The following is a 24,242-nucleotide window of genomic DNA, read 5'->3' on the forward strand; positions in this document are numbered from 1 at the left end:
AGAGATTTCTATTTTCTGATTACATAATGCAAAGGATCTTGGGACAAGCAGGAGATGTCAGCTGCAGGTTTTCTGTAACCTAATCATTTATGATTATGGTAATCTGACTTGTAAATGGTAATCAGTTTTAACATTTTCAGATGTCTTAATTATTTTATTATTGATTCTTCTCTTGGAAAGATGGTCAAAGAAGCAACAGAAGTTTCTCCCATCGAACAGTGGCAGAAATAGATGACAAATAACTTGGTATGAGTAATAAATTGATTAAATATTTAATTCCGTATTATGGAATCTTGTGATACTGAAACTCACCAGACAATTTTAGTCTAGTCAGCCAAAAGATTTGGCAAGGACTGCTAATTATTCCCCGTATCCATTTTCTTTCTTTTAGTAATACAGAGTTTTAACTGGGCACATGGTCACCCAGCTAGAGGATATATTTACCAGCCTTCTTCACTACTAGATGTGATCATGTGACTAAGTTCTGGCTAAAGGGTGTGAACGGAAATAATCTGTATAAATTTTGGACAACATCATTAAAAGAAAGCTGTCTGCTCTTCACTTCTCTTCCCCTTCTCACTGGCAAGGAAATAAGGAGAGCAGCCACTGTGATTTCAGAGAGGAAAACCATATTTTAAGAATTGTAGAGCTGCCTTACTATCGCTGTTCTATTCACCTGTGGACTGTTACAAAAAAGAGAATTTTTTTTTTTGTAATAGAGACAGGGTCACACTATGTTGCCCAGGCTGGTCTTGAACTCCTGGGCTCAAGCAATCCTCCTGCCTTGGCCTCTTCAAGTGCTGGGATTACTGACATGAGTCTTCATGCCAAGCAGAGACAGAGGTCAACTTTTATATGTATATACTGCATTTCTTAGTCTCTTTGTAACAGCTTATCCTATATAATAAACAATTCAGGGGTCAAGCCAACTCTACCACCCTGTACTCTCTATAATAATCTTTTGTCTTATTCTGTAAGCATATTAAAATTTAGAGGCTATTGTGATTAAAAGATTCTACTTTGGAATGAACAGAAGACCTCTTAGTATGGGTATGGGTATGTGTATGAATGCTTACACATGCCAAAAAATGGAATAAGCAATTTCGTGAACCTTTTAAGTGAATGTTCTTTATATATATACATACACACACACACACACACACACACACACACACACACACACATACATATATCTACATCTATATATCTATATATAGATATAGGTATATAGATATATTTTTTGAGATGGACTCTCACTCTGTTGCCCAGGCTAGAGTATAGTGGTGTGATCTCAGCTCATGATAACCTCCACCTCTTGGGTTCAAGTGATTATCTTGCCTCAGCCTCCCGAACAGGTAAAACTACAGGAGCATGCCACCATGCCCGGTTAATGTTTTGTATTTTTAGTAGAGACAGGGTTTCACTGTGTTGGCCAGGTTGGTCTCGAACTCCTGACCTTGTAATCTGCCAGCCTCAGCCTCCCAAAGTGCTGGGATTACAGGCATGAGCCACCATGACAAGCCACTTATCTATCTTTTAATTGCTAGCATATATGATGTTCCTGGCACATGATAAATTGAAGAATGAGTAAAGAAAATATTAATAGCAAACTTTAGTCTCTCTTGGTAAAAAGAGATGTATAAATCACAAAGTAAGGATGTATCCAAGAAGACAGGAGACAAAGTTATTCCTAGCAATGGAAAGAAAACAGTTTGAAAACCTGGAATGAACTAGGTTAGTATAATGAGTATGGTCTTTGTTCTGATAAATCTAGTTTCAATATAGAATCTGCAACTTAGATTAGAAAATCAACATTTCTGAGTCTCAGTTCCTCATTTGAAAATAAAGCTAACGATGCCTACTTTTGTAGGGCTGTGAGGATTTAGATGTAGGGTATGTAACACTTGTAGAATATGCTCATTCATTAAATGTTAATTTTCCTTTCTGATTTATGAGTAATATGAATTTAAATGTCAAAGAAGGGAAGAAGACTTGTTCTGTGTATCTGAATTAGTGCACTGCTTCAATGTATCTGAAATTGTCTGATATTTTAGTATGGTCTAGAATGAGGGCTATACCAGAAGGATAAACTAAAAAGAGCCATGTTTTAAGACTAGAGGTTCTAAAAAAAATGATTTAACAGTACGGTGGCAAGAAAGCCTAGGTTTAACAATGAAAAAATTGGTCTAGAACTAAAAGAGAAAAACACTACTTGGGGGTCAGGCAAAATAAATATACGTGGTGATCAATAGAGGACACTAGTAGTGGGAGGAGAGATTATTCTTTGAAATTTATGGGAAGTAAATTTAGGGTAAATATAAGGTAGTATTTTTTCACAAAGCAGCTTATTAAACTCATTACTCTCTTGCAATGGTACAGGTGAGAAAAAATGGTGAATATCTAAGTTCAGGTCTGGACATTCAGTTTAATGTGGCTTCCAAGTAGCAGTGAGACATATGGGTCTATAGTTCAGAGGGCAGGTCTAGACAAGGATTACAGATTTAGGAATGATTGTCACAGATATCTCAAGCCACAGGAAAAAATGAAAAGGATCATATAAGAATATAAAGTAAGGGCTGGGCACAGTGGCTCATTCCTGTAATCCCAGCACTTTGGGAGGCTGAGGTGGGCAGATCACTTTAGGTCAGGAGTTCAAGACCAGCCTGGCCAACATGGTGAAGCCCATCCCTACTAAAAATACAAAAATTAGCCAGGCACAGTGATGGGTACCTGTAATCCCAGCTACTTGCAAGGCTAAGGCAGGAGAATGGCTTGAGCCCAGGAGGTGGAGGTGAGCCAAGTGAGTGCCACAACACTCCAGCCTGGGCAACAGAGTTAGACTCCATCTCAAAAAAAAGAGAAATAGTGTTTCGTTGTTATTGTTTTCTGAGACAAAATCTCACTCTTGTCCCCTGGGCTGGAGTGCAATGGTGCAATCTCGGCTCACTGCAATCTCCACCTCCCAGGTTCAAGCCACCATTCTCCTGCCTCAGCCTCCCGAGTAGCTCGGATTATAGGCACCTGCCACCATACCTGGATAGTTTTTGTATTTTTAGTAGAGAAAAGTTTCACCATGTTGGCTGGGCTGATCTCGAAAACCCGACCTCAGGTAATCCACCCACCTCAGCCTCCCAAAGTGCTGGGATTACAATCATGAGCCACCATGCCTGGTGAAAAACCGTGTTTTAAAAAGGAAGGGTGTTACAAGGTATTGTCAGGTATTCATGATATTAGGTAGATTTATATGTACAAATCTGAAAGCCTATTGACAATTTCTGGCAGAGAGTTATAGACATGAAGTTTGTGGTCTAACATTTTTTCAAATTCTAGCTCTACTAATTCTACTAACTTTCTAGCTATATGGTTGTGGACAAGTTACTTCAACTCTCTGCACTTCATTTTCCTCATCCAAAAAATGAAAATAATACTTCCTCAAAAGATTTACATAAGGATTAAATAACTGTAAAGCTCTCTGGCAAACAAGCCTCAATAAATCTTAGTGATGATAACGGTGAAGATGACATTAAAAAATTTAAAACCTTTTTCAGATTAGCATGATTCAATTTTTGAAAAAACATGATTCACATACTCTGAAAGGATATATACCAAATTACTAACAATGGATAGCCCTAGGGAGTGACGGAGAGGACTATCACTTTATATTCTGTACATCTTGAATTATTTACTTTAAAAAAATAAGCAGGTGCTGCTTTTGTAATTTAAGCCAATAATATTTTTTAAATAATTTATCTGTTTTGTCTTTACCTTCCTTATCAATTTGGAATACTTGGATGTCTTTCCTGAACAGAATGCTCCTTAATGGATACAGCATACTGACTTCTCAAAGAGAAGCTTCTGAGTCTCAAATTGCAGTGAACTGGAAGAAACACTGAGAGAACTGACTTGGACTATAGACAGCTAAGTGGTAAAAGGCTGGTGAGTTTATATAAACTGATGGATGACAGATGAACAGCAATAAAACCTGGCTACTAAGAGAATCTAGGCTAGACCAATTTTTTTTTTCTTTGTAATAGATTTAAAGAAAATAAGTTAAAATATATATCAAATAAAAGATTCACATTTTTGTGCAGTCATCAGCACCATCTACCTCTAGAACTTTTATCATCCTTCCTAACTGAAACTCTGTATACATTAAGCACTAACTGCTTATTCCTTCCTACCTCTCAACTTCGGCAACTACCCTTCTACTTTCTGTCTTTATCTATTTGACTATTCTTAGTACCTCACATAAGTGTAATCATACAATATTTGTGCTTTTGTGACTGACTTGTTTAACCTAGCATAACATTTCCAAGGTTCTACTTTATAGCATGTGTAAACTTTTCTTTCCATTTTAAGGCTAAATACCACTATGTTGTGTGTATATGGTTATCCATTCATCTACTGATAAACTCTTAGGTTGTTTCTACCTTTTGCCTAATATGAATAATGTGAATAATGCTGTTCTGAACCCGACTACAAATATCCAATTGAGTCCTTGCTATCACTTCTTCTGGGTATGTAACCAAGAGTAGTAGGATTGCTGAACATATGATAATTCTATGTTTAATTTTTTTTAAGAATTGCTATACCATTTTCCACAATGGCTGCATCATTTTACATTCCTACTAGCAATGTATGAGGGTTCTAATTTCTACACAGCCTTGCCAACACTTGTTTTGCTTTTCTGAATAACAGCCGTACTAATGGGTGTGAAGTAGAATCTCACAGTGGTTTTAGTAATGAGTAGTGATGCTGAGTATCTTTTTTTTTTTGAGACGGAGTTTTGCTCTTGTTACCCAGGCTGGAGTGTAATGGCACGATCTCGGCTCACCCAACCTCCACCTCCCGGGTTCAGGCAATTCTCCTGCCTCAGTCTCCTGAGTAGCTGGGATTACAGGCACGCGCCACCATGGCCAGCTAATTTTTTGTATCTTTAGTAGAGACGGGGTTTCACCATGTTGACCAGATGATCTCGATCTCTTGACCTCGTGATCTACCCGCCTCAGCCTCCCAAAGTGCTGGGATTACGGGCGTGAGCCACCGCGCCCGGCCTAAGTATCTTTTCTTATGCTTATTGGCCATCTATATAACTTCTGGGAGAAATCTCTAAAGTCCCTTGCCCATTTTAAAACCCGGTTTTGTTGTTGTTGAGCTGTAGTTCTTTATATATTCTAGATATCAATTTCTTACCAAATATGATTTGCAAATACTTTCTCTTATTCTGTGGGTTGCCTTTTCACTTTTTGATAGTGTCCTTTGATGCACAAAAGTTTCAATTTTGATGAAGTTCAACTTATCTATTTTTTCTTTAGATACCTGTAGTTCTGGTGTCATTTCTAAGAAATCACTGCCAAATCCAATGCCAAAAAACTTTCCCCCTATGATTTCCTCTAAGTCTTTTATGGTTTTACCTCTTGCATTTAGTTCTTCGATCTGTTTTAATTTTTGTATATGAAGAAAGCCAAGGGTCCAATTCATACAAATGTGATTTCTTTCCATATGTCTATGTCTTCTTTAAATGGCTTGCTGTTAATGTATAGAAACACAACTGATTTTTGCATGTTGATTTTGTATCTTGTAATTTTACTGAATTTGTTTATTTGTTCTAACAGGTATGTTTTTCTGGGTATGTGTGTGTGAAATTTTTAGGCCTTTCTATATTTAAGATCATGTTGTTTACATATATCTGTTAGGTCCAAACTGCTCTATAATGTTGTTCAAATCCTCTTTTTATTTACTTCTTCCTATTCAATTTGGTGCTTTTTATTTCTTTTTCTTCCTTAACTGCTCTGTCTAGGACTTCCAGTACTATACTGAAAATAAGTATATCCTTGGCTTATTTCAATCTTAGACAAAAAACTTTCAGTCTTTCACTCTGGAGTATGATGTTAGTTGTGGGTTTTTCCTATGTTGGATGATCTTTATTTTGTTGAGTTCACTTCCTTCTATTCTTAGTTTGTTGAATGTTTTTAAAATCATAAAGTGTTGAATTTTATCAAATGCTTTTTCTGAATCAGTTGAGATGATCATGTTTTTTATTTGTAATCCTGTTAACATGGTATATCATGACTAATTTTTTTGTATGTTGAACCATTACTGCATTATAAGAATAAATCTCATTTTGTCATGGTATGTAATTCTTTTAATATGCTGTTGAATTTAATTTGCTAATGTTTTGTTGAGGATTTCTTGCATCAATATTGCCTTAGTCTGTTTTGTGCTGCTATAACAGAATACCCCAGGCTGGGTAAATTACGAAGAACAGAAATTTATTTCTTTACAGTTCTGGAGGCTGGGAAGTCCAAAACCAAGACACTAGCATCTGGCGAGTCCGGTTACATGTGGAAGGCAAAGAAAAAGGGCAGCAGGAAACAAACTAACCCTTTTGGAATAGCATTAATAATGCCCATGGGGGCAGAGCCCTCATGGCCTAATCATCTCATTTCTTAAAGGTCCCACCTCTTAATATTGTTATACTGGCAATTACATTTCAACATGAGTTTTGGAGGGCACAAATATTCAAACCATAGCAAATATTCATAAGAGATATCAGTCTGTAGTTTTCTTGTAGTATCTTTGTCTGGCTTTGGAATCAGGGTAATGCTGGCCTCATAGAATGAGTAAGGAAGTGTTACATACTGTTCCAAGTTTTTGGAACAGACTGAGAGGACTGGTATTAATTCTGCTTTAAATGTTTGACAGAATTCACTGGTCCTAGGCTTTTCTTTGTTGGGAAGTTTTTGATTACGGATTCAATCTCCTTACTAGGTAAAGTTCTATTCAGATTTTCATTTTCTTCATGATTCATTCTTAGTAGGTTGTGTGTTCCTAGGACATTTTAATAACTTATCCAATCTGTTGGCATACAACTGTTCATAGCACTTTTATAATATTTTTAACTATTGTAAAGTTGGTAGTAATGTTCCCATTTTCTTATTTATTTTTCTCCCCGCCTTTTTTCTTAGTCAAGCTAATAAAGATTTCTCACATTTCTTTATCTTTTCAAATAGTCATCACTTGTTTTTGTTGATTTTCTCTATTGTTTTTCTGTTTTTTATTTATATTTGTTTCCATTTTTATTATTTTCTTCCTTATGCTAGTTTTGGGTTTAGCTTGTTCTTTCTCAAGCTTTTTCAGGCATAAAGTTATTAATTTGAGATCTCTCTTCTTTAATACATGCATTTACAGCTATACATTTTTCTATGAGCTGCTTTCACTGCCTCCTATAAGTTTTGGTATTTTGTATTTACACTTTCATTTGTCTCGAGATACATTCTAATTTCCCTTGTGACTTCTTTTTTGACCCACTGGTTAAGAGTGTTATTCAATTTGCACATATTTATGAATTTCTCACTTTTCATTTTGCTGATTTCTAGTTTCATTTCATTGTGATTAGAAAATATATTTTGCATGATTTCAAACTTTTTATATTTATTAAAGCCATTTTTAATTGCCTAATATATGGTCTGTACCAGAGAATATTCCATATGCCCTTTAGCAAATGTGTATGCTGTTGTTGTTGGGGTGTTTTACATATGTCTGTTAGGTCCAAACTGTTCTATAATGTTGTTCAAATCCTTTATTTTCATATAAATCTTTTGTCTAGTTGTTCTATCCATTATTTAAAGTGTTTAAAGTGTAATACTTTAATTCTCCTACTATTATCATAGAGCTGTAATTTTTTTTTTTTTTTTGAGACGGAGTTTCGCTTTTGTTACCCAGGCTGGAGTGCAATGGCGCAATCTTGGCTCACTGCAACCTCCGTCTCCTGGGTTCAGGCAATTCTCCTGTCTCAGCCTCCTGAGCAGCTGGGATTACAGGCACGTGCCACCATGCCCAGCTAATTTTTTGTATCTTTAGTAGAGACGGGGTTTCACCATGTTGACCAGGATGATCTCGATATCTTGACCTCGTGATCCACCCGCCTCAGCCTCCCAAAGTGCTGGGATTACAGGCTTGAGCCACCGCGCCCGGCCTCATAGAGCTGTAATTTTCTTCCTTCAGTAGTGTCCATGCTTGCTTTATATACTTTGGAACTCTGATACGTGATGCATATATAACTGTTAATGTTTGCTTGATAAAGTGACCCTTTTATCATTATATAATGTCCCTTTCCTGTCTCTTGTAGTAGTTTTTCTTGTTGTTTTGTTCTTTTGTTTTGGAGACAGGGTCTTGCTCTGTAATCCAGGCTGGAGTGCAGTGGTGCAAATATGGCTCATTGCAGCCTCAACCTCTGGAGCTCAACTGATCAACCTGCCTCAGCCTCCTTAGTAGCTGAGACTATAGGAGCATACCACCACGCCTGGCTAATGTGTGTGTGTGTGTGTGTGTGTGTGTGTGTGTGTGTATTTTTGTTTTTGTTTTTGGTAGAGATGGGATTTCATCAGTTGGTCCAGGCTGGTCTCAAACTCCTGTGCTCAAATGACCCACCTGCCTCAGCTTCCCAAAGTGATGGGATTACAGGTGTGAGCCACCATTCCTGGCTTGGAACAATTTTTGATTTTAAGTCTGTTTTTTCTAATTTTAGTATATTCACTCTTGCTCTCTTTGGTTATTAACAACTGTATGAGTGTTTCCCTTCTCCACCTTTTTGCCAGCAACTGTTATTTGTTGTCAAATTTTTTAATCAAAAAGCTATTTAAATTGGGGTGAGATGATACCAAATTATGGTTTTGATTTGCATTTCCCTAATTATTAGAATGGTAAGCATTTTTAAAAATGCCCATTGGCCATTTTCATGTCTTGAGAAATGTCTATTCAAATATTTTGCCCATTTCAAAACTGATTTGTTTTTGTTTTGTTTTACTATTGAATTGAGTTCCTTATATATCCTGCTTATTAATCCCTTGTCAGATGGATAGTCTGCAAATATTTTCTACCATTCTGTAGGTTGTCTCTGTACTTTGCTGACTGTTTCTTTAGTTGTGTAATTTTAGCCTGATATAATCCCATTTGTCTATTTGTGTTGCCTGTGCCTTTGAGATCTTATCTAAAATATCTTTGCCCAGACTGATGTCCTAAAGCATTTCCCTAATGTTTTCTTCTAGTAGTTTCATAGTTTCAGGTTTTATAGACAATCTTTAATCCATTTTGATTTCATTTTTTTATATGGTGAGAAATGGGGGTCTATTTTTCATTCTTCTGCATATGTTTATCTAGTTTTCCTAGCAATGTTTATTGAAGAGACTGTCCTTGAAAGCAATAAGGGAGGAAAACAATAAGGGAGAAAACCATGAAAATATCCAAAGAAAAACCACTCCAGCCAAACAAGACAGTAAATGCAAAGGTCACGAAATAGGAATATATTTGAAAAACAACAGGAAGCCCATGTGAGAGAATACAGTGGTAGGAGATAAATTGAGTGTCTGGTAAGGGCCAGATTAGGCTCTGCCTTAGTAGGCCATAGGAGGGACTTTGGTTTTTTCTGTTTGTTTGTTTCTGGTTTTTGAGCCAGGGTCTCGCTCTGTTAGCCAAGCTGTAGTGCAGTGGTGTGACCTCGGCTCACTGCAGCCTCAATCTCCCTCAACCTCCAAGAATCACTGGGCTCAAGCTATTCTCCCACCTCAGACCCTGAGTAGCTGGGATTACAGGTACATACCACCGTGCCCAGTTAATTTTGTTTATAACTTTGGTATTTTCCAAGTACTCTTCCTATGTCTCTCAAATTGCTTAACCTATGTTCTGAATCTCTAGAGGCCAAGTGACTGACCTTCTTCCCTTCCTTCTCCCTCTCCCACTTCTATCCTTCAAATATTCCTCCAACCTACACACTCTTAACTGGGAGATGTTATCCACATTTAAGGATACAACAAAATCCATTACTTCCATATCTATATTTTCCAATTCTAGGCCTAGATCTGTATTTACAACCATCCATTGGCATTTTTACCTATAAGCCTCATGGGATACTAAAAATATTAATTAAAACCTAATTACAGATCTTATTTCCCCACCCCAAATTTGTACTCTTATCCATCCTTGGCTTCAGTCGTTAGAACCACCATTAATCCAGTAATCTATTCCAGATACCTTGGTACCATCTTAAAGTCTATTCCATCAACCTCAGATATGACCTGCATTCAGGTGCCCCTGCTTGCCATTTTATCTCCTAAATAAACCTTAAATCTTTTCCCCAAGTCATCTCTAATGCTTAATTTATATCCTCATTTTGATTACTTAAAATGATTGCCATTCACTTTTTCTTTTAAATTTAGGTATAACATATGTGTAAACATTTAGTATGTATGTATATTGATATTTTATGTATCATGTAATTACATAATATATAATTTTATATCAATACATATATTAAAGTACATAAAGTGCAACTGAATAGTTGCCAGTTATTTTATATTGTTTGCTCTAAGAACATTACTTAGTATGAAACAGGTTATTAATATACATTTGTTGAGCTAAGTTTCACATTGTTCTGTATCCTATCTATCTCCATTCCACTGTCAAGGAGACTATTCCAAAGCACATATTAATCCTTTAGTAATAACTTTTCATTGAAAAGGGATACAGTACAAACTACTTAGCCATACTAATCATGAATGAGCCATAATCTACCTTTACAGCTTTTTTTCCTGGAATGTCCCATCATCCTCTTTCAAGCTATATGATTCCTTGTGGTACGTGGAATGTATCATACACCCTCTCACTCCTGAGTTTTTAAATATATAGTGCTTCTCCTGCTTCTTCTCCAGTTTGCTAAATGCTTCCTAATCTTAGTTCAAGTATCAATTCATATTGAGCTTATAACCTGATCTTCACAAACCAAGTGTCTCTTCTTTGCGCTCATTATTATCCTATGCTCATCTCTATTATAGCACATAGTACACTATGGTAACAACTATTGTCTTTTTTTTATTATTCTATTATATAGTAAAAGATGTATTTATTATTTATCTGAACTTTTTAAAGTTCCTTAATCATATAAATGATATTTTATTTATTTCAGCATTCTCAAAACTTCATCAAGGGCCCAGTACTTAGGAGATACTCAATAAATGCTTCTTAAATTAATCTACCAGAATATTTTGAATTTAACATGTAAGAATATATATTAGACATTTCTTCATCCATTCTTGAGTACTTAACAAATATTAGCTTTGAAAACTAAATGTAAAAAAATGTTCTTTTTTCCTTCTTTGGAATATATACTAATATGAGCAAAGGCTTCTTCCACAGCAGATAAGGGGTTAAATTCCCAGTTGCTTACCAACAGCTAGTGCAAAAAGGAGTTAACAAGAAGTCCTCCGTCTTATCCAAAAGATATCTCAATACTCCTCTAGAAGAAATATAGAATTGTCAAGGTTTCTTAATGAACCTAAGAAGAACAAACACTGAGTTTTTTGTTTTCTATAAAAGTAGTTGCATCTTAAACTTGAACTGAAAAAAATCCAAATTCTAAACTTCATTTCAATAATTTTAGAAAGTCCTCTCTCATACTGTGCACTCTTTCCTCCTATCCACCCCTAATGAAGACTTATAGTTCATAAGAATTCGTAAGTATTCCATAATGCAGTATTCTTCTGTAAGCCAAGAGGAGACTCACAAAGAGTAACAATGATTTCTGAAGAATGGAGGGAGTTATGAATGACAGTTGGTTTTATAGATTTATCAACTAGAAAGGAGAATGAAACTGTGTAGTTCCTCTATTTATGGATGAAGCTAATAATTGCAGGCTAGCTGTTACATTATGATTAGGTTTTATCCAATGATCTTAGCTCATAACTTACACAACCCTTGTTATAGTCTTTTGTTACAACATTAGGGTGCTTCAGTCCTTGGAAGCAGACCTCAGGAGACAGCCTCTCTCTTTCTAACTTTCTTCTGCCCTCCTTTCACTTCCTGAAGACAAGTCTCTAACATGACTATGGGTCATCAGCCCTTCATTCCCAGGTAGGGTCCTGCTGCATACTCTGGAGGAAGGAATGCTGCACAGAATGACCAAGAAGAATCTGAACAGACAGGACTTGCTGGGTTTAGATCATACCCTTTTTGTACAATCACATTTTGACATGGCTGTCCATACTTCAATCACGTACAACCAATGAAGTTTCCAAAGAAGGCTCAAAGGACAGGGTTCAGGAAACTTCTGGGGAGCTGAACATGTAGAGAGTGACAGAAAGATGAAGAACTCATCCACACACTGATGCACCCCAACTCCGCGAAGACAGAAGCTCCTGTACTCAGGACCCTTCCAGACCTCACCCTTTGTGTCACTTCATTTGGCTGTTGATATCCTGTAAAATATCCTTCAAAATAAACTTGTAAGGGTAAGTATTGGTTCCCCTGAGTTCTATGAGCCAATCTAGCAAATTAATCAAACCCAAAGAGGGGGTTGTGGGAACTCCAACTGGAAACCAGAAGTTCTGGAGTCCTGGACTTGCAATATGGGGAGGGGAGAGGGTGGTCTTGTGGGACTGAACCCTTTACTTATGGGATCTAACACTATCACTGAGTATATTGTGTCAGAACTTAATTGGAGGACATCTAGCTGGTGTCCACTGCTTAATATGTGGGGAGAAACCCACACACATTTGGTCACATTTGTCAAGTTTTCTTAATGAAACTAATCACAAAATAAGAATAAACTCTGAGAGTTTTTTTTTTTTTTACAAAAATGGTTATGTCTTAAATCTGAATGGAAAAAAAAAATTCAAATTCTAAACTTCAATTCTCTGACTTTCTGTTCTCTTATTCTGTGTTGATGATTATTATTGTGGTGTGAGATTAGAAGAAACACAAGGATTGAGGGTTTTCCAAAAATATTAGAATATTAGACTTCAGAGTTTCAGAGGCTAATAATTTTTTTTTTTAATTTAGAAAACCAAAATAAGATCCCCCACTTTCAACTGCCTGTGCAGAAGTAATTTAACATAGCAGGCCTGAAGCTGTTATCTTCAGAAAGGTTTAGATGCAAGGTTGTCCTTTGGCTAGTGGTGCGGTTTGGCTCTGTGTCCACACCCAAATCTCATGATGAATCACAATTTCCAATGTTGGGTGAGGGACCTGGTGGGAAGTGACTGGATCATGGAGGTGGATTTTCCCCATGCTATTCTTGTGATAGTGAGTGAGCTCTCATGAGATTTGATGGTAGCAGTATATGGCACTTCTCCCACTTGTTCGCTCTCTCCTGCCACCTTGTGAAGAAGGTGCTTGCTTCTCCTTTGCCTTCCACCATGATTGTTAGTTTCTTGAGGCCTTCCAGTCATGCTTCTTGTTAAGATTGTGAACTGTGAGTCAATTAAACCTCTTTTCTTCATAAATTACCCAATCTCAGGTAGTCTTTTTTTGTTTTTGAGATGGAGTTTTGCTCTTGTTGCCCAGGCTGGAGTGCCATGGCGTGATCTCAGCTCACTGTAACATCTGCTCCCTGGGTTCAAGAGATTCTCCTGCCTCAGCTACCCGAGTAGTTGGGATTACAGGTATGTGACACCATGCCTGGCTAATTTTGTATTTTTAGTAGAGATGGGGTTTCACCATGTTGATCAGGCTGGTCTTGAACTCCTGACCTCAGGTGATCCACCCACCTCGGTCTCCCAAAGTGCTAGGATTACAGGCATGAGCCACCGTGCCCAGCCATCAGGTAGTTCTTTATAGCAGTGTAAGAATGGACTAATACAGCTGGCATCTGGGAACCTGGCTTTTGAGAACCTTTCTTAACTGACAAGGCTGTGCCTGCTTGTGCCAGCCCGCTTAAGTGTGTATAATGAGATTTACGACGTATATCTTTCCTTTTGAGAGAGTCTGGAATTGTGGTTGATAAGAGGTGCCTATGTGACCAATCCTCAATTAAAAAAAACCCTGAACTCTGAAACAAAAATGGAGTTCCTGATGTACTGCACACATACTGAATTTTAAAGTTCAGGAGAAAAGGTATATAGGAAAGCTGAACAACACAGATTCCTCTAGACTCCTCCTGATGTCTTCTTCCATTAATAATCTCGCTATGTATCTTTAACATGTCATTGTAATAAATCTTAGCTATGAGAATGATTGAATGTTGAGCTGTATGAATCCTTCCGGGGAATCACAGAACATGTGGGTGAAAACAGAGACTTCTGAAACACTATTCGGTAAAGACATTAAACAAGGAGAGAATCCTATCATCATCATTTCACAAAAGTATATGTTAATAAAATTCTGCTCTTTATGTTGATTGTACGGAACCATGGAACATAATATCAGAAAAGAAGGCAGAATTTTACATGGCATAAATGTAGCATTACGAGAAGTTTATCAGACTTATTTTTTCTCATTTTGTTGCAGATCAGTGAAAATCTCATCATGAACTAGTAGCAGACATAAGCTTAAGAACTATGAGGTTAATTTTTGCCTGGATATGCCTTTCCTCCAATTTACTTTCTTCTGAAACTGAAAGTACTAAAAAGAAATGTTAAGTGTACAGGAATAATTTTAAAAGCCAAAACATTTAGTAAATCATTTAAAATTTCACTGAAATACTGTATTTTTAACTGTTATAAAGAATGGAAGAGTATTATAAATTAAAAACAAATTTATTTCTAGAATATTTTAAGATTTGTAACGTTTTCCTGCCAGCCAAATAACAATGTAAAAAACACCAAAACCAAACAAATGAAAACAGTCATACTTCTTTGTCATAAAACTGTTTTTATAGTTATTTCTTCATTTATAAATAGTGACATTTTAAAATTATTTATGGAAGGCAACATTCATAATCTTTCCCAATCACCTGAAAGGAGCCATCAAATCAACTCTTCCTATAGGGTGCAATATTTTTAAAAAGCAACAAACAAAAACCTCAAATTACATCCACTAATATATACCTGTGTTTCTGTAATTATAGTTCTTCAGAGCAATTTCTAACAATACAACATTTTTCAGATGCAAAAGGCTCTAAAATTCCATGTACCAAGATAAAAAAATACTTTCAAAACCAGAACCACACACCTTTTGCTGTAATTCTTTTACTGCAGAATCTCTATCCATGCATGCCTGCCGGAAGGCTTCATATGCTTTATTGAGTTGCTCACCAATGTTTTTATCCATTCCTCTGTGTCCTGTAGCATCACTATAAAGGATGGAGTAAATGACAGGTCTGCAAAATGATCAGGACAATTTAGATAATTACTAAGTTACATAAATCTCATTTTAAAAATACATCTTAAAGATGGTCTATAGGGTTTACCACAAACATTACAGCACCAAGTACTATAAACATAAAAGTTTCATCTAAAATCCTGACTAGAAATATTATAAAACCTTAAGTTCTATAATTTTTAAATATTCTTATTCTAATGTGCAAGGAGCAAGTGGGGGTTCCAGTTCAGGAAGATGCTACTTTGAGAATAGTAATCTATAAATCTAACCTAAAAATGAGGAAATATAAAAGGCCATTTTTAATTCTTTATCGTAAATATGTACAATAGGATCAGCAATGTGGGAAGGGATTCGTTTTACTAAATGGACTCTTACTCCCACCTATGAGGTGAATTCTTGCTACACTGAAATTAGAGCAAAATTAAATAGATAATAAATGTTTGTGGATGGAGTTCACACTGTTGTTATCACAGAGCAATTAAAATGTGTGAAAATGCTCTTATTTTAGCACAAAATCTAGGGAGAGCTGCTGTTGCATTGTACATTAAAAAAGAAAAATCACATCCCTTCAGTCTTACCCCCACTACCTATTAGTTTTCCAACTTCCCTGCTGTTTCTGAATACAGCTGATTTGCTCAGTGGAGGTAATTTGGTTTTATAATCTCAGTTTGCATAACATCTCTTAATGACATTCCTTGGCTTTGAGCAGAAGGCTGACTAATGACTCTAGATTTTCCTGTCCAACTGTAATAACCACAACACAGGACATTTCTCTTAATCCTCTAAAAGCCACAGACTAGACAAAGTTCTCTATTAGTTATATTGGGTACCAAGTTTTTTCACGTTTCTCAAAATTCTTCATAATTTCAATCTCTCATCTGTCATAACATCTTTTGTTATGTCTTTGGGCACAGAGCTTTTTAAATTTTCACATTTTCAATTGAGATACAATTCATAAAGTATAAATTCCACTATTTTAAAGTGTATACTTTGGTATTTTTTAGAACATTCATTATGTTGTGCAACCATCATCATCATCTAATTCCAGAACATTTTAATCACCCTCCCTAAAAAAGTCCATACATATTAAGTTAGTCCCAATTCTTCCCCCATCTCCTGGAAACCATTAAACTGTTTTTTGTCTCTATGAATTTGCCTATTTTTGACACGGCATATAAATGGGATAATATATGGTTTTTGTGTCTGGCTTCTTTCTTAAAGAATAATATTTCTGAGGTTCATCCATGAAGTAGCATGTAACAGTACTTGATTCCTTTTTATGGCTACATAATATTCCATTGTATGGATACACAACATATTGTTTATTTCTCAGTTGATGGACCTTTGAGTTACTTCCACCTTTTGGTTACTATGAATAAAGCTACTGTGCACACTTGTGTACACATTTATGTGTGAACACATTTTCAATATTCTCAGATATACAGCTACAAGTGGAACTGCTGAATCAGATGGTAATTCTATGTTTAACTTTTTGAGGAACTGCCAATTTCCATAGAAGCTGTATCATTCTACATTTCTATTAGCAATGTGTAATGGTTCCAATTTCTCCACATCAACACCAATACTTCTTATAGTCCATTTAAAAACATTACCATTGCCATCCCAGTGGGTGTGAAGTGGTATTCTGTCATGGTTTTGATTTGTAGTTCCCTAACGACAAGCATCTTTCCACGAGCTTATTGGCTATTTGTGTATCTCTGGCAATTTATCCATTCAGATCCTGTGTCACTTGTAATAAGTGGATTGTCTTTTTGTTATATTTTGAAAGTTATTTATATATTCTAGAAACAGAAACTTATGTGACATACGATTTGTAAGTATTTTCTACAATTTTGCAGGTGCCTTTTCACTTCCTGATAGTATCCTCTGACACAAAATGTTTTTAATTTTGATATAGTCCAATTTACCTTTTTGTTGCAGTTGTTGCTTATATATTGGTGTCATATCTAAGAAACTGTTGCCTAATCCAGGGTGATGAAGAATTTTATAATTTAGGTTTATAATTTACATTTAAGTCTTTGATCTATACTGAGTTAATTTTGTATAAGGTGTGAGATAGGGATCCAGATTCATTCCTTTGCATGAGGTTAGCCAATTGTCCTGGCATTATTTGTTGAAAGGGTTATTCTTTTCCCACTGAATAGCCTTGATACCCTTGCTAAAAATCAACTGATCATAAATCACAATGTTATTTTAAATACCCACATACAAGTAATCATTCAGCCAAAGTCTTTCATTCTAAGTACTAAATACATTTATAAGTAATTTACCAGGCTTAATAAAAACAATTCCAGGGTTTTAGATAATGTCATTACTTTCGGAAAAACTGAAGAAATGGCAATTTTTTTTTTGAGACAGTGTCTCCCTCTGTCGCTCAGGCTGCAGCACAGTGGCGTGATCTCGGCACACTACATCCTCTGCCTCCTGGGTTCAAGCAATTCTGCTGACTCAGCCTCCTGAGTAGCTGCGATTAGAGGCGTACACCACCATGCCCAGCTAATATTTGCATTTTTAGTAGAAACAGCATTTCACCATGTTGGTCAGGCTGGTCGCAAATTCCTGACCTCAGGTGATCCACCTGCCTTGGCCTCCAAAAGTGATGGATTACAGGTGTGAGCCACTGTGCCTGGCCAGAAATGGCAATTCTTTATGCATTGCACTTAGGAAGTTAGTTTCTACTGATACTCTGGTAGATGAAAAAAGTTGAAATCCTATTAGGATAATTAATGTTGCTAAGATCTTTGCCCAGACATAGACACTATGGAAACATAAGCAATTAAAATGAACATAAAGCATCATTTTGAGCATTTCAGACACTACTTCATTCAAAAACATACTAAGACCACTTAAAATAAATACATGAGATTGAAAATAAATATGCAAAGAGGAAAGGAAAAGCAAGTGTAGGTAGTCACAGGGACTATAATATACTATAATACACTAATGCAGAAATTAGAGGTTTTAAGTAGCTAAGTGGCTAAGTTATGAACTACTGCCTTAAAAAGCTGCATGTCATGAAAAATTGTCAATGTAAACCATATCTGTACTTTTAGATCTGGGACAAATAAGAATCTTTAACTGGAAATCTATCTAGTTCCTTGCTTTGTTCTGTTACTGACTGCCTCTTAGTTAAGAACCACTAAATCTTTTGGGACCAAAGTTTCTTTTTCTTCAGTATGAAAAAGGTGTTTGGACTCAATTTCTAACAAAATTCCTTGTTCTACAGTTCTTGAGTCTGTGAGTTAAAAATGCATGTCTGTTCCATCAAGAAGGTGCATTCTTGTTTTTAAAATGTAAATGCAGAATAGCTGCATCATATGCAAGTAAATCATGTGGAGCCATCACTTCAGGTCCTTGAATTAGATCACACAAATGCCACTAGGAGAGGAGCTACTGAGTAAATTCCACATGGATGCATTCTATTTCCTGAAATAAGAATGTATGCTGAAGAAATAAGTTCCACGTTGATACAAACAAGTAAATAATACTATTTCACAACCAAGAAGAGAATTAGGTGTCAGATCAGTGATGCTGACCAGAAAATAAGGAAAGTCTCTGGGACTCAGTTAATTAAACTGGACAGACTTCAAATATTAACACCCAGAAATTTAAAGCTATTTGTTTCTTTATTTACTTATTTTTAGCATTTGTTAAGCGTAAAATTAAAGAGGCAGCTACATTTCAATTACATTTCAGTACACCTCCTGCAAAATCTGCCAGACTCTAGGAGAATGCTTTATATTTATAGAAAGCATGCTCAAACCCAAATCTCATGGCCAAGCTCTTTCCCCAAACCCAGGAGGCTGAAGCTATAGCAATCTCTGCCTTGAAAACACTCTTCTAGTTAGGGTTTTGCTTTATTTCTGAATTTGGTTTGCTAGCTTCCTTCCACTACATGAGAAAAAAATTCTGACATCCCAGAAGGTAGCAGGGCTAGCTCAATGCAAATCACCACCCCAACCTTGACCACTGCAATTCTTCTGAAGCCTGGATACTCTCATCTACCCACTGTTGTCTCTCTAGCAGTAATTCCTTTTTTCCTACCCAGACCAGTGGTTCAGACAAGCAAAAGTGAGGGCAGCAGGTTCTTGTCCCACCTCTCCAGCCCAGTGATTGCCTGTTGTGTGCCTGTCCACGAAGAAACACCAAGAAAATCCTGGCTTCCTCTTTCATTGATCCTTGGTTCAATAATAAAACTGTCCTGGGGTAGGAGAGGCAGCATAAGCAAGAAAGATAATTTCTCTTCCTTTGGTAAAGCTTCCCAGCCCTAACAAAGCTTTGATTTTAATAAAATATATCCCATTACCATTCAGTTCAATTAGAACAAAGTATTTGCTGGCTTATTATTTATAAGGCACCATCTGGGGAACAGCAAGGGATTCAGATACAGTGCTATCTTAAAGTTATGTTTCTTTCACAAAGTATTTTCACCAATTATTCATTTCCTATTACATATTAATATTCCTGTTTAACTGATAAGGCTCAGAAGGCTTAAACAACTTACCTATACCTATAAAGCTGTGTTACAAACTAGATTAGATCTTCAAAATTCTTAGTTCAAGGATTGTCCATTAAAGCCAGCTGCAAAGTACTCTCCCAGGGTGTTATGGTCAACATGCTTATTTGAGCAGAAGTGTGCTGGGTACCACTTATGCAGTGAGAACAAAACAGACATGAAATCTACTCCCATGAAGGCACCATTAACTGTAACTTGAAGTATATAGTATATAAATATCCTAAGATATCCAAAAGGCTATAGAGTTTGGGGAGGAAAGTTCATCTATTTATGAAGTTTAGGAAAGGCTTTGAGAGGTAGGTGGTATTTGAATAAGGTTTTGAAATATAGGTGGGAATGATCTTACCCATTCCTTTTATTTAACTATCAAATAGCAGTAATCCTTTTTAAAACAAGTTTCCCACAGCTATAAAGATGTTTTTAATATTAAATAATATCAGTTCTTCACTAAAACAGGCCAGAATTATATGCATTTCTTATACGTCACTCAGTTTGATTTTCCTGATCAGGACAACCAGGCAAACCTGAGACAACTCTTAAGCATAACAATGATGGTTACTATAAACGTGACAGAGTAGGCTAAAGCTTTTCCCATGATGCCTGAAAGCAAGTAGGGGTGGAAATAAAGAAAAGCCAAGTTCTATAGCCTTGATTTTCTTTGTTATTAAGACAAAGAGTTTGGATAATAGAGTCCCCTTCAATTTTATGATTGTACAGCATTTCCAAACTACACAGAGCATAAAAACTTTTGCTCAGCAAATACAGTCATTTATTTTTCCTCAAAAATGATATCATATATTTAAAAAGAGTAGGTGTTTTATTTTCATTTGTGTTATAAATTAAGCCTTGATTGCAAACCAGTGCTAGGGCATTTCATTTCACAATGGTGAGAAGCAAGGAGTAAAGTTATATACCGTGTTCTGGAAGAAAAGAGATGATATGATACTATAAAAATATGTGATATGAAAATAAGTGATTATAAATAATACTGTGAAACTGTGACTTTTATTTATTCAATAACATTTATGTATTCCCTCCTAAACACTTTACTAAGCAGAGTGAAAAAAAATACAGGCTTTAAATTCAGACCCCAGATCTGCAACTTCCTAGCCATTTACTGAACTTCTCTGAACATCAGTTTTCATATCTTATACAGTTCATAGGGTTACAGTAAAATTAAGTGAGACTATATATAAAATATCTTATTTGTTCCTTAATATCCATTCTCCCCTTCTCTTATAGTACTAGTACTTCTGATTTTTAGCTGGTGTGGTCATGTGACTATGTGCTAGTCATTGGCAAATGGGTGTAACTTCCATAACAAGCTTTCCCTTTCACTTTTTTCCTTTAACAGCTGGATGGAATGTCATGGTGGTAAGCCACCTAGAACACTGTGATGCGGGCAACACTTGTTTAACTACTGTTTTGTCCCTAAAGGAGGAGCTGAGCTGTACCTAATTGGTACAACATTCAAGACTGGTTCAGTGTTGAACACACAGTAGGCACTCCTTTTCTCCCTGGGAAAGAGAAAAATACTCACGGTCTTTGCCTTTTTCTCCAATTAGAGCTTATAATCGAGTGAGGCAGACACACATGAAAATAATTAGCCAAAAGGTCAATTATAAATGTTTTAAAAAAAGGTTTGGGCACATCTTCATAGGGGTCTGGGTAGCACAGGTATAAGCATTGTAGGACCTCACCCAATGGTTCACTAGAGATTTATGCATTTCATGTAAGTTTCCTAAAAAGAATAAAACTGTTAAGTAAAAAATGTAAACAAGATAAAGGCTCAATAGAAGAAACAATTAAAATAAGAAGGATTGTGAAAGGTTTCACCAAGGATCTAACACTTAAACAGGTCCTGAAAGATGAGAAGAGTTTCAACAAGCAGAAAATGAATGGCGAAAGTACATTCATTCTGAAAGAGCAGAGGCCCTGAAAAGTCATTAATATGGTGCATTTAGTGACTGGAGTGAGTACTCTGTTTAATGTAAGTCTAGCTAGCATGTGTGCTGAGATGATACAGAGGTGAGAGTGCCAAGATAAGCTACAGTCGGGGTCAGCATGTATGACTGTGCTGTACTACAAAAATCCTAGGGAAGACCATACATAAAGACCATGATTGGAATGGCATCCCATAGAGCTGGAGAGTACATTGGACCGCATGAAGCACATAAAGCAGACTCAGTTATGGCTAGACTATAGTAGACCTCAAATGTCACTCTAAGAAATTTAGACTTTAAGATGTTGATATAAGGAGTAATGAGGGGTTTTCAAGGAGATGATGGACACATTTCAGAAAGGTAGAACAGATACCAGCATGGACTACAAACTAGTGAGGGAGACAAAGTGAGGCCATCCCACAGGCAACTATTGCTATACTCTAGGTAAAAGATGCACTTGAACTAGAGCAGGGGAAATGAAAGATGAGTGGATTCAAGAGACATTTCAAGAGAAGAATTAACAGGATTTGGTGGCCAACTGGATGTGCACAATAGAAAAGAGGGTAGTAATTCAGATACCAGTGACTGCGTATCAGTTGGCCTGAAATGGGACCTTGGAATCTACATTCTATTTTTTTTTTTTTTTTTTGATAGAGTTTTGCTCTTGTTGCCCAGGCTGGCTTTCCATGGCAAGATCTCAGCTCACTGCAACCTCCACCTTCTGGGTTCAAGCAATTCTCCTGCCTCAGCCTCCCAAGTAGCTGTGATTACAGGCATGTGCCATCCTTCCCAGCTAATTTTGTAATTTTAGTAAAGATGTGGTTTCTCTATGTTTGCAAGGCTGGTCTATAACTCCTGACCTCAGGTGATCCACCCACCTCAGCATCCCAAAGTACTGGGATTACAGTGAGCCACTAAGCCTGCCAGAAGCTACATCCTAATTAGCAAACTGCCTCCAGTGATTTTGTTGCAGATGGTTCACCAGCCATTATTTTTCAAAACATCCAATAGACAGTGGTGTTAGCCAGACATAAAGAGACAGAAAGCAAATTTTCAGTGGGAGAGGGAAAACATTGAATCCAGTTTTGGATACCAGTGCTAGAAGAGACATCATAATAAGGAGGAATAAAACACCAACTGTATAGTTATCTATAGAAAAAAAATGACTGCTAACTATGCCTTCCCTATTGCTTGTATTCTTGAAGTCTTGTTTTTAATGTCCTCTGATACTAGTGCATCCTTGAATGGTCAATTACACCAAAATCTTTTTATAAAAAAAAAATGCAGAAAAAAACTACATTTTTGAAAAGAAAACAATAGAGAAAAACAATATGCTTTCTTGCACCACCTTATAGCACAAAATGTACATGTTTTTTCCTACCAAAAAAAGGACAAGCCCACTTATTACTTATTTGAAGGTCAGAAGGAAAACTAGCAAATGCATAAAATATTATGTGACATTTTATTTCTGTTATTTTATGTAAAAATAATCAAATAGGTAGAATCGTTATCTAATGCTCTGCTTTATTAACCTTTATATGCTGTTAAATAACAGGAAAAACAACTCTGGCAGAGTATTTGAATGCATGATTTTCCTTACGTATCTTCTACTCTACAGATTTATAAATAAATAATAAGGTAGTATTACTAAAGACTTTTCAAGAGAGTGGTAGAGTTTGTATCTATCTTCTGGTCTTAACCAGAAAAGTTTGAAAAACAATATTTTCAGTAATCTCAAAAAGGTCCTCCATATACAAGACATAGGAGAAGTTACAGGCTGCGCAAGATTCATAAATGGCAAAGTTGTTTTGAAAGAGAAATAGTTAAAATCTTATGAGTTAACACGTTAGGTGCCCCTCCAGTATCCCTGAGTCATTTACTGTATTAGAACAAAACAACTATGGACAAAGAGAGCTCTTCTATGAAAAAGAGGCGAGGCCGGGAGCAGTGGCTCAGACCTATAATCCCAGCACTTTGGGAGGCCGAGGAGGGTGGATCACGAGGTCAAGAGATCGAGACCATCCTGGTCAACATGGTGAAACCCCGTCCCTACTAAAAATATAAAAATTAGCTGGGCATGGTGGTGCATGCCTGTAGTCCCAGCTACTCGGGAGGCTGAAGCAGGAGAATTGCCCGAGAACCCAGGAGGTGGAGGTTTCGGTGAGCTGAGATCGTGCCATTGCACTCCAGCCTGGGTAACAAGAGCGAAACTCCGTCTCAAAAAAAAAAGCGAAATTTGACCGTGCATGGTGGCTTACGCCTGTAATCCCAGCACGTTGGGAGGCTGAGGTGGGCGAATCACAAGGTCAGGAGTTCGAGACCAACCTGGCCAACATGGTGAAACCCTGTCTCTACTAAAAATACAAAAAATTAGCTGAGCATAGTGGCAGGTGCCTGTAATCCCAGCTACTCAGGAGGCTGAGGCAGAAGAATCACTTGCACCCAGGAGGTGGAGGTTGCAGTGAACTGAGATTGCACCACTGCACTCCAGCCCTGGTGACAGGGTGAGACTCCATCTCAAAAAAAAAAAAAGAGTTGAAATTTCAAGAGATAGAAGACCTTTTCACAAAAGGGCCTAATTTCTCTTTAAATCACAGCTTAAAATTGCTGAGCAGCCATTTAGCCTTGCAAACATTCCCAATGATAAATAGGAACAGACAAAAGCCCAC

General features: G+C 36.7%; 1 protein-coding gene across 5 annotated transcripts in view; it reads right to left on the minus strand.

The window, feature by feature from the left end:
* Positions 1-24,242, minus strand: part of TANK (TRAF family member associated NFKB activator) — a 109,338-nt gene that overhangs the window by 46,614 nt on the left and 38,482 nt on the right. For all 5 annotated transcript variants that reach the window (XM_008998812.4, XM_008998806.5, XM_002749396.6 and 2 more), the window contains exon 2: positions 14,944-15,091. In XM_008998812.4, coding sequence (XP_008997060.3) covers positions 14,944-15,042 — 99 coding nt within the window. In that variant the 5' untranslated portion in view covers positions 15,043-15,091. The remainder of the gene's footprint in view (positions 1-14,943; positions 15,092-24,242) is intronic.

This window comes from Callithrix jacchus, chromosome 6 (assembly GCF_049354715.1).
Source record: "Callithrix jacchus isolate 240 chromosome 6, calJac240_pri, whole genome shotgun sequence".
Lineage (NCBI taxonomy): Eukaryota > Metazoa > Chordata > Mammalia > Primates > Cebidae > Callithrix > Callithrix jacchus.